General features: G+C 35.5%; 1 protein-coding gene across 1 annotated transcript in view; it reads left to right on the top strand.

Moving 5' to 3' along the window:
* Positions 1-15,934, top strand: part of EGF (epidermal growth factor) — a 58,101-nt gene extending 42,167 nt beyond the window's left edge. The window contains 7 exon segments of the mRNA XM_072405706.1: positions 996-1,112; positions 2,972-3,097; positions 5,287-5,409; positions 8,315-8,465; positions 9,992-10,153; positions 13,179-13,249; positions 15,099-15,934. Coding sequence (XP_072261807.1) covers positions 996-1,112; positions 2,972-3,097; positions 5,287-5,409; positions 8,315-8,465; positions 9,992-10,153; positions 13,179-13,233 — 734 coding nt within the window. The 3' untranslated portion in view covers positions 13,234-13,249; positions 15,099-15,934.
* Positions 15,935-16,650: the final 716 nt, after the last annotated feature.

The following is a 16,650-nucleotide window of genomic DNA, read 5'->3' as shown; positions in this document are numbered from 1 at the left end:
GCAACACAAAGTAAGAGAAGTTTCCTTTCTTAGACCATTGTCACTGCACAGATATATCTTGTAGAGGAGTGATTATTACCTTTTGTTCTGGTGACCTCTGTAACATTTTGGATTTCCTGTAACTCTCTGTATTGATGACAATGGTCACAAGTACAAATAGAAAAAGTGAACCTGCCTTTTTAATGATAATGATTGTGATGCAAAAACTTGACAGGGATTGCATTCTTTCTTTACTGTATCCAAAGGTTAAAAAACATATGGCTATACATAAACTCATTTTAAAACATTAGGCAAGACTAAAAAAGTAAAAAAAACAATGTTAGATATGTTAAAAGTTCTTTGTCAACCTAAATAGATGTTCTAGCCAATGAAATACTACAATAAGGCATAATTGGTATTTAAATGGTATGTTCTGTTAAAATCAATAACTACTTTAACTTTCTCTAATTAAACTGATCCCTAATTGTAGAGCACAAACGAAATGTTAATAAAAGTTCCATCTCCCTTGTAAACAACCATCACCAGCTAAAGAAATTCTGCAAACTAATTTTTCTGCAAATTAACTTAGCTTTATGTAGGATAGAAAAGTCATAACTTTTATGTATGTATGAAAAGGAAATATATATATATATATATATATATATATATATATATAATTCCAAAATGATGACAACTTCTCCTGTATTTCAGGGATCTAATATAATTTATGAATTTTAGTATGCTTAATATTGCATCCTAATTTGTAGGCCTAAACTCTTTCAGTGCCACATTAAGCTAGGGAAAAGGATTTACAGTGTTAATCTAGTCAACGTGTCTTTTATTGAAAACTATAGATGGTCATGCACTGCAATACCGAGCTGCCATGATAGTATTTTAAGAATAATCCATATTGACCTGAAAATGTAATTTAAAAAGGTCACATAGCCAGAGCACCTGTTGGGCTTGTAATTCTTTTTGGCAGAAATGTAAGGCTATAAACTTTGTTCTTCAAACAGATGAGAGTGGCTGTGAAGGCAGTTCGTGTGATATAAATGCCTATTGCGTGGCATTAGAAAATGGACCAAGATGCCAGTGCTTGGAAGGCTATACTGGGAATGGCAAGTCCTGTCATGGTAACAACATCTCTTAACCATTATTTATTTTTGTTGCTGTAAAAAGTGCAAAATAAAGATGACAAATAAAGAAAAAACTAAGAGTACTAAAAGTAATTCATTTTGATGCAAGTAAAATGCAGTTATTGCATGCATTTCCTTTAAGTGCATCTGTGGACAAAATATGCAAGTTTCTAACATATTTTCAACAAGCGGCAAATGTACTTTAAAACCTCATAAAAAAAGTCCTCCTAAATCTTTTTGCTATAGGCATTTGGCAAGAAGGAATCTTTCACAAGGCGCAGAAATTGGAGCTCCTTGCCTCTTAGCTCCTTTATGCCACCAATATTTGTCCATTTTAAATAACCTAGTTTGAACGTTTTAAATGCCTATTGTTTTCACACACTGTTGTAATGAAGCAAAGCAACATAAAGCATTACAACACTTCCTTGAGGTGTGTAATGATTAATTTTTCTTAAAATGGTGCAAAGCATTCAGTAGTGGGCCATTTTTGTGGCACAAAGCATGTGGGACTGTTCACCTGTGCAAAATACCAATACTGCAACTTGTGCCACCTTGTCAGTGACTGGAATACCACACAGGCAGAAATAAACTTTATATGCCGCTTCTTTGTTGGCTGAATGAGCAAGAAATCATTCTGCTGCTGGTAAATAACATTCAGCAGTGATCCTGTTTGCAAAGGGGGCATTACCTTTATGGGCCAGCCACTTAGGGTGTGACACATGAAAACAGGTGAATATTTTATCTGCAGTTCTTAGAGATCCTGACACAAATTGTCACCAGCAACAGAATTGCCAGTGTGCCATGGACCTTGTAAAACAATTACACCTGTTTTGGAACATGAAATTAGGTTTCTGCTATGTGTTTGTGTGATCTGGACTTTTAAATTACCATATTAAACACCATTAAACATGAAAAAAACATTATCTGTTGTTTAGTAAATGCTCCAAGATAGGATTGCAGTTTGCCGCTGTAGTCTGGTGTTGGCAACTGCGGACACAGTACTGAGCCTTACATAGAAATATTAATGATAGAAAAAAAGAACCTTTCTCACGGTTACAAAATCAGTTTCCAGGTGTTTTTTCAGTAAAGGCTATATATATAAAAAAAGGAATTACAAGGTTGATTGTGAGTGCAAACAGAGATTTTCTCTTTTTCATTCTTATCTGTAGAAACCCAGTACACTATTCTCCAGACCTTTTTATTCAATGCTTTAGAATAACATCACCTGTGTGACATTAACCATAACAGTTGTGTGTATAAAATATTACACTACTTGGCTATTATGAAAGGCATAGCTTGCTGCATATATCCATGGTAATTAATATTGTATGAACATTTCTAAAGTGCAAAATATGATTTTGCTATTTTATATAAAGCATACATAAATGACATCTCTTTTCAAATACGACACAAATCTCCTTCTATTTAAACATACCTCGCTGTGGAATGTAAACGCTGACTAACTTTATTTGTTCCGCACATATATTCTTAGCACAGGTGAATTTATTGTACATCATACGTTACCAATGTAACAGAAAACCCCCAACCGCCCTTCAAATTCTCATTGAACAAAACAGCTGCCACACAAACCTTCACATTAACAATATTCCAGAAAGTAGAAGGTGAAGAAGTGGACACTGCATTCCACCGCTCATCTCCCTAATTTATATACATTGGAGCAGTCAGAAGGATTATAAAGGCATTTGTTGGTGAAGCAGATAAAACTCTATCATATTTTGGCTGGAACCTTTAACTTGAAGTGAGATTTTAGGGTCATTGGATTTCATGCAATCAAGTTGATTTAAAAGGTGTGAAAACGTGATAATGTTTGTTTTTTCCTTGATGTTTTACTTTAGATATTGATGAATGCTTATCACACTTTGATGCCTGTGACCCATACAATGCTGAATGTATCAATATGGAGGGTGGTTATATATGCCGATGCAGAGATGGTTTCCTTGGGAATGGCCTTCAGTGCACAGGTAAGTAAATCAGATAGATCTTTGCCTTGTCTTTCCCACCTGTCACTACCTTTATTTTAGGACTTTCTGCTTCGTTCTATTTATTAAGGATGGAAGCCTTAAAAGTGAGCTAAACATGAGGATAATCATGCAGTTGAGATATATGTTGTTACATCACCTGCCTGCAAACACAGGTCTATTACTTATTTATATCCTCAATTATAAAGTAAGATGATTCAAATATGTAGCACAACACTCTCTGCTGTTATTTCCTAAAGGTTTCTTTCATAGCTTTCAGACAAGTGAACACTGACTCAGATCAATGGCTAAAGCCTAAGATTTTCTGTGCTTATATCTGCATTTCTCTTCATTTCCTTTGGCAGCTGTAACAAAATAGATACAAGTGAAACTAGTGCATAGATTTATTGGAAATCTTTAATATAAATACAAGGCACAAATCAACAATGACCCAGTAGTTAAACTCATCAGATAACCAGTTCTGATGAATAGTCATGAGAGTCATTGAACTGACACTGACACGCTGACTTTGAGGAGCGCTCATATTTAGGATACATGTTTTTTACTCCATATTTTAAACAGGACATTATGCGTCTCATATGACTAGAGTGGAATTGTGATAATTTTAGCTTTCCTTCTCTATATTACATCAGCTATTCATATGCCACATGAAAAAATGCAGTGTATGAGCATTAAATTACTTGCTAAAAAGTAAATTAAATGCTGCTTTAAATCAGCCCACTAATCACTCAGCAAAACCTACAAAAATCAAACACTTGTGGCAGGCAAGAGGCATATCATATGCCAAAACTCTTCCTTGCTTGTTTTCTCTGGTTTGTAATGGAGCCAATGTATGAACTGTTGCTCCTACCAATAGCAGGTAGAAATCTGTTTGTCATACTTTTCCCTTATGTGCCTATAGGGTTATATAGGGTCCTTACATGTTTGTACCCATTCCTTCCACATTGGTATGGTCTTGTTGTCTGCTGAGTAAAGTTCTTCTCCAGTAAAAGCAGCGTCAGGAGGCTAGATAATTATCTGGTGCACTTCAAGCAAATAAAAACTGGAAGCTTGAGACATAAAACATGTTAAAGCAAGACATGTCATGTTAATACAGACTATAAATAACAAAAAATTTAGATTTAAAAAAATGTATTACTATTAGTGATTGACAGAGATCATTCTTTAGGTGTGTCATAGCTACATGTGACAGGAGTTCCATAATATTACTAGCTGTGACATGACAGTACATGGGTAAGGTTTAAAGGATAGGTGCAATGTAAAACCATGCACCCCCCAGATGCACACCTACTTCGACTTGGCAGCCACAGCCTCCAGTGTTTGTGTACAACATGGTTCACATGTCTTCCCTTTGTTGACTTTAACAGTAGCATCCCACTTCTTTTAAGACAATCTCCATTTCTTGCCTATCGACACAAGGAAAGCTATCCTGTAAATGCTATCAGAAGCCTTGAGGCCCAAGATGTGATCAGACAATGGAGGCTGCCAATGCTGGAATTAACTAGTGCATGCATCTTAGTGTAGTTAGGATATGAGAGCACAGACTGAAAAAACTATGGTTTAAAGTGCAACTATGGAAATGGGCAAGTCTTTGTACAGTTAAGTATTGACCTAAGTATAAAATGTCTACTGATCAGCTATTGAATAATGCAGAAAGTGTCCCTAGGCATAGGCACTGGGGAAGCCAATGCCAAGGGACATTGTTTAGTCCCATAAGACACCAACTGTGAACAAGCCGTAACCAAAATTGTTTACTGCAGGAGTATAAAGGTTGTAACTGGACCCCTGGGCACCCAACATGCCCATGCTTAGGTTTACCTTGTGAATGATCCAGCTCAGATTATGATGTTTGAAATGTGCAAAGGCAAAGAGTCATTGTAGTACAGAAATGTCTACATGTCTTTGTCATGTCAGAGCCTGTCTGCATGATTTATGATATAATAGATATATAGTTACTTGAAAAGCCTAGCATAGGCCATGAGACATAACACTTCTATGCTTTCACACAGTTTACTAACCATAGCCTTTGTTAGATATATAAAAAGTTCATAATCCTTATAAAAATTAGCTGGTAACATTTTCTAAAACAGACATATTTGCATAAAATATATAATACAACAATGTCATAGTTTGTGTTATAATTGTATTTACTGGAAGCTTTTCTCTGGTAGATATTGATGAATGCACACTGGGCACTCACGAATGTCGAGACGAGTTCCTCTGTGAAAACACACCAGGGAATTACACCTGCATGTGTAGTAATGGAATTCCTGGAACTGCAACTAACTGCCCTGGTGAGTTGTTTCATAGAAGCCTGACACTGGGAAAGTGAATTGAGCTCCGGGATTGTGGTTAACCAACAAAGTCTTACAGTGGAGCCAAGAAATCACTGCATAGTTAATAAGCTTTTCATATGTCTCCTGCTGCTATTTGGGAATAATCTTCTGAAATCTCCATAATGATGATTGTTTCTTAAGTCTCTTCATTTTCCACTTCTTTTCATTTGCTGTATTAACATCTAGTGTTGGAGATTTAGGTGATTAACTGTTTAAATTATTCTCTGGTTTGCTTTATATTGTATAAAATGATCCATTTATAGCTTTAATGGTTTGATTTACTCTGAAGTGTGTTATCTAATCTTCCTTATTGACCTGATTACTCTATTTTTATCATTTTTAAAGAAGAGGCCTCTCGGTATTATACTACTGCCTATTTTGATCTATTTTTAAAGGGTTTTTCATTTGTAATGCTTGTATTGTAAGTGCAGTGTTGTTAATTATGTATGTGCATTTATGTACTTCCAGTAACACACATTGTAGTTAAACAAGTTGCAAACATAAACTGTAATGTAAAACTGTATTGACGTTATTGCTGCACTTATATTGAAGAATGTATGATGGTTAAAAATACACCCTTGTAGAATCACTAGCCTGCCCCAAACAAAACATTGTAAAAAAAGTATTTTTTTTGGCGCCACTACTACCAAACATGGTTTAATCGGGCACAGTCATGATAGTGAGTGATGTATGGCATGAAGTTTTATACTGTTATTTATTTTATTTTTTTTTGGTAATGAACTTGTGCTTTGAAAGGATTTAGTTACAAGGTTGTGTGTGGGACTGGGCAAAACATGAGTGGGTGAGCAGGACAGTTTTAGCTCATGTTTGGATGATTTATGAAATGTACACATTTTTAAACCTCGTTTACTAAGTGAACATTTCACTTTATGCACATATTCTGCATTACTCTACGACACAGACCTGTTGTAGTGGAGCTATGTCACCAATGTGCTAGACTCAAAGTGCTGCAAAACCCTGGAACATTCCTACTAAACCTTGCATGCTTTTACTGAGGTGCCATGGCATATATCTGAAGCAAGCGTGTGAACTGGTTCCTAAGGACAAGGAAGTTCATACGTCATAATTCGGGTCCACACATGTGCCAAACTATGCTTTGTTTTATATTATGATGACCTTTTAGAAATGGAAAGTGAACACGTTATCATTTCCATCACAAAAAGAAGTTTTTTGCACACTTTAAGGGGGTTAGTGGAGCTATACAAATCATTCTATCATACCCCAGTGGTGTTGGTATACTATAGACTGGATACAGCTAAATTACAAAGCCAGAAAATACTAATATAGATTGCTTTATGCTATAAATAAAATAGAATATGTATAATGTGGAAATTTTATTACTGTAAAATGTTATCATCTACCATTTTGTTACCAAAACAGAGATTCATAAGTATGTGGTATTGTGTGAGACAATTGTGTGCATACCAGGTATTTTTTCAGTCGTTTGAAGGACTGCATAGTCATTTCAATATTAATGTAATAATGTTAATATATAATTGAAAGACATCAGCATGATGTATACAATACTATAAATCTGTGTTTATGCTTTTTAAAATACCTACTTTATGTATACATTTGTAATAACCTATGTGCATAATAATATCCATACATACCCATTATTATTATTATTTTTATTATTAATAAAAAACAGGATTCATATAGCGCCAACATAATACGCAGTGCTGTACATTAAATACCAATGACATATTGTATGCAGGCTTTCTGCTTTACAGTGCTACATGTTGATTCAGCTTTGGGGCTTTTTCACACAGATGGTTAGTTTTATGACTGTTGTGTTACTTGCCAGCTGCAGATCTACCATAAATCTATATCATTTATCATTAAAACAAATGAGAGCATCTCAGTGATAATCAGTGAAAGGGGGTGACAAGAGTTTAAGGTAGATAATGCAAAAGTTTGTAGTAGATCCCTCTTCTCAAATGTTGCTTTCAGTGCCTGGATGTTGGACATTTATGGTCCAATGAAGGTAGCTGCATCTATTACTGTGCAGAAAATAACATTATCACAGTTTTAAATTTTTTATTTACACAGCTTTCACTGGTTTCCATCTGACCTCAATCACTACGGTCTCCTGTAATGACATGGAGGTCTGCAGAAGAAACCAGTAAGAGCTGTGGAGGACAACCCAGGAGATAGGATACCCGCAGAAGTTTTGGTTCCCAGATCACTTTAGGGAATGATTGCTACCAAATTAGGTGTTGAAGAGCTTCTTCTTTAGAGTTAGCAGTCTAATATGAGATTTTAGATTGTTAACAGGGTTCCTTTAGGGTGAATACTGCAACATCATCTCAAAATATTTGCCTATTAAAATCACAATAGGATACCGCTTAAGTGTTAAGAACTCTGCAATTACAAACATTTATGGTGACAGGGTAGCAGTCTAATAATTGAGATTATGTGTTTGTAATGTGAACCTGCATGTTGCTTCAGTATGGAAAACTTTTACTGACCCGCACACAAGCAGTGTTTCCTTTGTCGAAATTCCATTTCCAAATCTGGCTATCTGGAGATTATTATTAGGAGTCTTACAAATGATTGACTGGATCATAAATTAAAGAACAGTAAGATTATCTAACATTTGCTGGTTATATAATGGTGAACATGTTAACCTAAAACAGTAAGCCTGTATCGTTAATAAAATATACGAAAAGGTATATAAGTGTTGTTGTTATAGGTTCAATGTAGTTTAATTTTAGTTTATTGTCACACTACCTGCCCTGTATCACATCTCCTGCATGCAGTGATATGGAACAAATCAGTATATAAACGATATTTTATTTGATCTAAGCCCAGCTAATGTTTAAATATTACTTTTTTGCAGATTTGGTCACAACGTCCAGTACATTCTTTACAACGGTATATAACTCTTCAGGTAGTGGCTATATTCAGGATTGCCCTGAAATGTATTATGACTACTGTTATAATGGGGGCACGTGCATCTACTTACCTGCTGTAGAAGAATATGGATGCATGTAAGTCAATGCAATGTAACCGGGTGTATCTATTTTAACTTTGTTTGGTCATACTGATTTTCTCTCAATATGTCACCTTATAACCACTTTCTTTGTCTGATTCTTTCCATATGTATATCCACTTTCTTTGTCTGATTCTTTCCATATGTAATCTTCACACTTTTTTCTTGTATATGTGATTTTTTTCAATAATTACAGGTTATTAATTTATTAAGATAACTCTGTATAGTTCAAATTAGTTAAAGAATAATGGCTACACCTAGTAGGTTCCAATGGAGTGAGAAGGAATTGGGGAAATACCACCTCACTTTTTGTCCTGTAAGAAGTGGCAGAAGCATATAAAACAAAAGATATATTGATTGTAGATAATATATTATCTACAAACAAAGGTATATATGTGTCCCTGTTTGAGAGATTTTACTATATTCCCGTTCTGACTACTTGACAGGAAGTTAGAGGAAATATTTCCATCCCCTTCTATTCCACCTTGCTCCGATACAGATGAATAAATAGGATTAGAATCTGTAAAATTATTCAAATAGTTTATGCAAACCCATAATTATTTTTTGGAATTGGGCTGTATAAACCATCATACACACTGAGATTTAACATAGGTGTAAATAATTTAACTTTTTTCAAGTTTCCAGCACCATTAGAGGTTTATATTTAAATGCTATTTCTAGTAAAATCCAGTAGGTGGCAATGTTGTTCCACTTAACAGACTGAGAAAGCTAAGCAAAAATAGCCAAATTGATTTTTGTAGTTCTCTCTGACCATTGCCCCATTTAAGGTTGGCCTCACTTTGCCAGGGTGTACACACACATAATAAAAATATGTTAAGACAACAATTATTTTATGTATATCCAAAACTTTTTTTTTTTATAATTTTTTGATGGATAAACATTTTACAACATGACCAAACAAGGTTCTTCCTACACATTATTTATATAAATTTTGCTTTGTCAAATTCAGCAAGAATTGATTTATGGTCAACCTGATTTAAACGGCCCATAGACTGCTGGAAAATAGAGCCGTGTAGGATCAGCCTAACAATGATCTGTTATGTTTGTAGGTATATGTTTTTGGTTACTAAATGATACATTCACATTTATATGCAGTATCTGTAGTATAAGGTTTTTTATATTTTTATACAAATATCTATCTAGCTGCAGCTTATATAATAACACCTAGCAGACTCTGGAACAGTGTTTTATGTCTTTGGCACTCCCAATGCTACACTTCAATAACATTTGTAGATACCATGAAATACAATGGCAGTTGTGCAGAATTGTGGATGAGAACAGCTGCACTTTCAATGTTTGAATGCTGTGCACTGTCCCAGCCCTGGGCAGCCTAGGTAGGGTCATCCACAGCACCCTTAATTAATGAATATGTTAACAATGCTTTTCATATGTAACTGTTTGCAGTTTTGGTACATTTGAAATGTCTGTAAGCTTAGTTTTGTGTTATTTTACAAACTAATTTTTCTCTGTGTGAATATCATAATCTGTTGTATCACATTTCAGCTGTGTAAATGGATATTTGGGAGAACGATGCCAGTTTGATGACCTGAAATGGTGGGAGCCCCGAACAACTCAGATGAGAATTCGCAGTGTTACCATTGGTGTATCATTGGTGGTCCTCTTCCTTACTGTGGGTCTTGGGTCCTTTGTATTATACCATTACAGGTAATTGTCATAAATATTCACGTAATGTAAGCTGAAGATCATTTTATATTGTGATTGTAAATGTGATAATAAAAACAAACACGCTTACTTTTCTGGCAAGTTGATTTAATAGGGCAAAGCAAAGTTAAATGATCGTTTTCAACAGTTTTGCTTGTTTCCTATAAACTGCCACACTGTGCACAATATGTGTAATTAGCAAAGAACAACATACAAAGAGGCAACATAATTTATCCTTTTTCAGTGGACTTTACTAAGACTAGATTTGGAAACTAAAGCATATAAAGTTTATTACATATGTTTGTGTGCTCTAATTCAAAATGTTAGTAGATAACATGACCCTTTTTTTAATGCATGCTACATGTGTTGTGGTGCGCTGCAATAGTACGTGTTTTGTGCACTGCTGTAACAGCATGTGCTTTGCTGTGTTTTGTGGTCATATAGTAAAATGCAGCAGTGTGAATGGGCCATGGCTTTGTACACATAGCTGTAGACATCCTTTATGTTCACCCATGAGATAGAAAGGAATAGATGAATTATAGAAAACTAGATGACTGATAGAAAAGAATAAAGTAGTATTCTACATGAGTCCACAGACATGTACACCCTACAATGGTGTAAAATGATGAAGCTGCCTTTATTGACATCTTTCTGAAAATGCATTTTGCTTGTGCCACCTGTCTCTGACTTCACCTAAATCTGTGAAATAAGCAAGTGAAGTTTAAAACATGCATACTTTTTTTTGAATCAGGCACTTATAATGTAGTGCAGCTATAAGATCACCATGACAGAGAGGAAACTAGCATTTTCAGAAAATGGTTAACAATGGCAGTTTTTATTAATAGGAAATTCACAATAAGTATAGCACACATTGGCAGCGTCTCCATCAGTCCGTTACACATGCTGACAGAGCCTAAAAGCCACTTCCTACCAGTACAATAGAGCAGCAGCAGTTTGATAAAAAAAAAAAAAAAAAACAACAACAAAACAAACTAAACATGCATTGCACCTAGCTAAAACAGTGTCCTTGCGGGCCAAACAAATTGCCTGCTGGCCATGTGTTGGAAAAGTCTGCCTAAAGCTACATATACACATGCAATAACTGTCCTTGGAAAGGATCTTTCACGATCCTTTCCAACAACTAAAGATTGCATGATGCATGAATGCATGCTGTACATACAGGAGGGAAGGGGGAGAACTACGGAGTGGCACCCCGCTGCGCTCTCTACCCCTTTACTTCTATTACGCTCGTTCATTGTACATTGTCTGTTGATCCGCCAGGACGGTCGTTCAGACGATGGACGACAGGCGCTCTACACACGCCAGATTTATTGAACCATTGGATGTATGTACGCAGCCTTAGACTTTAGAACCTTCGTGTAACTGAACTCAGAGTCGCCTAGGTGTAATCTGGCAAACTATTGGTGAGCTGTAATGGGAGTTTTAGTTACCAGTGGGTTTCTGTTTGCCACTCGTATATTTAGATAAAAAACTTGTATATCTGGATAAAAAAAACTGCAATCTGAATTTTACAGATATATAATAACAAAAAAAAAAAAAGTAAACAAAATGTTCTAGGTTGTTAACGTGTTGATAATTTTAAATGTGCAGTACCTTCAGGATAAAGTAGAGCTTGCAGCAGGCCTTTATAATGACGCATTTCTTATTGCACACTTGACCTCAATAATATTCGGCTTCCACTACTTGTATTCTTGTATGTTTCTGAAAATTGCTTTATGCCACTGAGCATCCAGTTCTGAGAGTAAATGGCTAGATTCCTACTGAGACCTGGCATGTTTTGATTGAATTTTAAAAATATAACATCATGGTAATCCCTGTCTTCCTCCAAAAAGAGACTGCCATCTGTTCCTGTTTTATCACATCGGTTATCTTAGCTATCTTGACTTGGATGTCTGTGTTTGCTGCAGCTCTGCTTAAAGTTTAACTGAGCCATGAAAACATTACATCTATGTTATATGTGAAGACATCTGGTGAGAAGACCGCTACAGACTCACACGCTACTGCACCAGAATACCCATCCAGTCTGACATGTTGGTTTACTTGATGACATAATACGTGTAGCTTTCCTATAAAACATATGTGCTATACAGAGGGATAGGCCAAGTTAAATCCTATAGAATGAAACAATGCTCATCCTTTAGATTGCTACTGATGAAGTGACATTTTTTTGTAGATTTTTTAAATATTTTAATATGCTGCTTGGATGTTTTTTTTACCAGTAGAATAGCAGTGTAGGTATTTTTCTTTTGGCACAAAATAATTGGATAATTGGAATAACTATTCTTCAGTAAAGGAAATTGATTGTACAGAGCATATAGTGCATTCCTAATATTTCTCCATATCCTAACCAAACCTTTTATTGCTAGATTTGTCAGGTTTTTGGGTCATTGTTATCTAACTATTGTTCTATGATATTTAGGCCTTACTATATACTGTTTTCTGTTGCTTCTGTCACATTTTAATTTTCTGTAATTGAACAGACTGTAAGAATGAAAGATTTACTAGATCTCTTATTTAAGATGAAAGGACAGAAATATTAAACAGCCAATGATAAATTTTGTTTAGAGCCCAAAGTGCTACCTTGTAGGATTTAAGAGAAATGCTGCAGAATGGAGAAATCTCCCTATTGGAGTGTGTAGGAGATACAAAATGTTAGCAGGTCAATCAGGGTCCACTGAAAACTTATGGATGGATGTCTCAATGATTTGTACACCTTGATGTCCTGACTATGTATGTTTAGGCACATAAAATGAAGGAGGAAAAGCCAGATATCACTAGCACATATCTTGAATTGAAAAATCATATTGCAAAATTTTCTAATCAGCCCCTTGGTGTCTGCTGATACCCACGAGTTAAGCATATCAGTTTCACCATATCCAGTACAGGGACCCACTCCACCTTAAGCATGCATAAATCTGTGCTAGTTCTTTATTAAAGCAGCATTCTTTAATAGCTACAAAATTCAGTCAAATTTACAGCATTCTTCTATTGTTGTTTTCACTGTAAGGCATCAGATCATACAAAGCAGAAGTGCTGCCGGGCGCCACATAGAGCCATATTAACATGAAGAAGCCTGAGGTACAGTAATTCTTTATTATTAATATGTCGCAGAAAAGGATGAAAGGGCATGGGGATTCACTTGAGATTATCCATGAAATAATTCACATCTTCTATACATTAAGTAGCTGCCAGAGTCATTGAGTGCTTTGCCCTGAACTGCAGGTCATCTTACTTCATTGTTATCCCTCTAAGTTCACAGCTGCTTGGATGTTCTGGAGCTATGAGCCAGTGTTATTGTTAGCCCCAGCACACAACAGTTGGAGAGCCAAGTCTAAATTAAGGAAATGGCAAAGCGATGACATTGTGTATCATTGTGAGGCACAAATTAGTGTAAACCCACATATTTTACCTTTCAGCTTTTGTAAAAAAAATAATATTGAAAATATTTATTAGTACCTCTTATAAATAAAAAAAAATAACATTATTAGAAGCCAAGGTGTCTATTAGAGTATTTGTGAACAGGGAAACCTATTTCAGGATGAACCTCCTGTATCCTTTACATCCTGCTTAGATCTTGCCAGTATTCAGACTACTTCTATACAGGTGCTGGATGCAAACAACTTGTCCAGGATCCATGTGAAAATGCTGGTGTGCATGTCATTCTGGATCTACGCAAACCAAGTAGTGCCAATATAAGTGTTTAATTTTGTGGCACCAACCCAATGAGGATAACCCTCCACATGTTGACTCATAACATCTTATGTATGTCAGGAACACCTGGGTTGTAGCCATATATAACATATGGATTTTCCCAACCATCGAGTGGTTTGAATAAAATGTAATTTGTTTAACAAACATATTGATTTTTTTAGTTGGTTTTGTATTGCTAAACGAAGATGCTGCTTCTACTAGCCTTCTAAAAATTGGTAGTTAGTGCACTAGTGTACTAATGCAGAAATCCACTTGATATTAGATTTTGAGGACATTGGCTAGTAAACCAAGGGGTTTATTATAAACTCAAAAACCCATTTTAACAACTCAAACCTCATCTTTATTAACTTTAATAAGACACATCCTGAAGATATATACATGTCAAGCACTTGGCTTATAAGAATAAATGATGGATTTTGAGATGTAGAATTCATTTTTTTCATTGTTTATATGAATGACGTATATGTTAATGCATCACGAAAAAAAATATACATCTATTCATAATGTCTGTCTATACAATACCATAGAAAAAAATGGAAATGTCAGCTAGATGGATAAAAATGACCAGCTGTGTATACAGCTAGGCAGACCACTGATGTCTTTTACAGGAGACTGGCTGATATTCATTTTATTTACCAAGCCTTACTTAATTTGTGTTTTTCTACACAGGATTTATTGCCAGGTGGATGTATTCTTACCATTAATAAACATTGTGCAGAAAAAGCCTATGTCTCACCGTGACATTTAGGGAGATGTAGTGCTGAAATGTCTCTTTGTACCTCAGGTCAGGTTTCTTATTACTTTTAAAGCTATGGCAGTATATTGGGTGTCAACTGAAAGCTTCTCTTCAAGGTAGCATTACAGCACATCTTTCCCTGACAAGATCATGCTCCATACTGTATCTCTTTGTCCTTATGTATGTGCAAGCATGCATGCGTGTGCTGCACTCTTTCCAAATTCCAGAATCTTTTTTGTCTCTCTACAAACCCACCAGCCATTGAAAGAAAGGCCTCCACTCAAATTGCAGTTACTGTTTTATTGTACATATACACCTGCTGCTGATACCTGGTATGGCCTGTTTTAGTCTGGTACATCATTTTCTTCTAAGCTAGACTGGGACAATTTGTTTCCATAAGTAATATGATCTACTGTATTGCAGTTATTCTAAAATCACTTGTATTTGCTGTTGATTTATCTACATTCTTTCTTTTGTCAGAGGCAAAAAAAACTGTAAAATCAGAGAATGAACAAGTAATTTCCTTGTGAAGAATAAAGCAGAGCTTGTACATATGCATAAACTAACATGAAAAATGGGCCTAAAGAAGCAACAGGGTTTTGTAACCTGAATAGTGGATGATTGGGAAACATCAAGGATACAGCACTAGCCATCTACAACATTAGGAAGAACTCTACTCGGTTATGCATTATGGAAACTAGTTTACCTGAGCAGGTTAGACTACTACCCAGAGCTCAAGTGGCAATTTTTGTTGTACTTTTATGAAGAAAAGTTTAGACTACTTTAGAATGACTACCCATGGGCTTGTTCACATGTCTCTGTATTCTCACTCTTTATTTTCATTACAGTTGGGATAGCAGCTCCATTCATCAGTGTTCTTGCAAGTGTGCTGCATTCTTATTGGTTCTCCTATTACTAAACAATATTAAGCGTACTTTTAACAGCAGCAGTTCTAACAAACTATGGGTTAGTGTGATATGTAGTAGTTCAAGCTATTTTGTGTGTTGAAGCCCTAATCAATGTTTTCAGAGAACTTGGTTGTTGAAAAAAAAATAATTAGTATAAAACTCACAACTTCTAGTAAATCACTCCAAAATCATGGTGTATATTGTAGTTTGGTGGCAAACATCCCCAGATTTAAATGTATTATAGAGATCATAAACAAAGTTATAAATTCTGTGACAAATGTGTCCTTTATATTTAAATGTTATCTAACATTATTGGTAGTTGGTGGCATACTTGTGCAGTTTACCAGATAGCATTTTCCTGCTTCAAATGTTCTCAACATTTTGTATATAAAGAAATGAAACTCTCAATATACTCTCCAGCCTTGTTATTGTGCATGTTGTCTTGTCTTATACATTTTTAAAGGAGTAAAAGCAAAAAAACAACAATCTATAATCTATCTAAACCAAAAACAAAAAATGTTATACAATGGATGATATTCACATTTTTTAAACTTGCTATTCCTATAATGACCACACTTTGGCCCTGATTTATTAAATCTCTTCAAGGCTGGAGAGAATACACTTTCACCAGTGAAGCTGGGTGATCCAGTAAACCTGGAATGGATTTCTTCAGTCATTTGCTATTTGCTGGCAAATGTTTTCAATCCTCGACCAGATCCATTCCAGATTTGTTGGATCGCCCAGCTTCACTGATAAAAAGTGTATTCTCTCCAGCCTTGGAGAGCTTTCATAAATCAGGCCCTTTCTGTCTTGGGGAGGTGACCCTAACTTTCTCACATCACTATATCTTATGGGGAAGCCTTAGTTATACTCATACTAAACTGGTGGTTGTGGGCAATATTGTTACAGTAAGGCCTGCATTTGTCATAATGTACAGGTATGCACGGCATACTTGCAAAATATGGAAAACTTCATTCTGTTCTCCTCCAGCAATGCAAGGTTCAGGCTTCCCGTTCCACTCTAATACTAATAGAACTCTATTGTTCTTTTCTTCTTCCAGGTTTTGTATGCTCTTGCTGCACCCACTGAGCAGGCACTGGTGTTTTACTGACTTGGCTCTATTA

The sequence above is a fragment of the Pyxicephalus adspersus genome, chromosome 3 (genome assembly GCF_032062135.1).
Source record: "Pyxicephalus adspersus chromosome 3, UCB_Pads_2.0, whole genome shotgun sequence".
NCBI lineage: Eukaryota > Metazoa > Chordata > Amphibia > Anura > Pyxicephalidae > Pyxicephalus > Pyxicephalus adspersus.
Note: the sequence above shows the minus strand (reverse complement) of the source record. Positions and strands in the feature narration are given on the sequence as shown.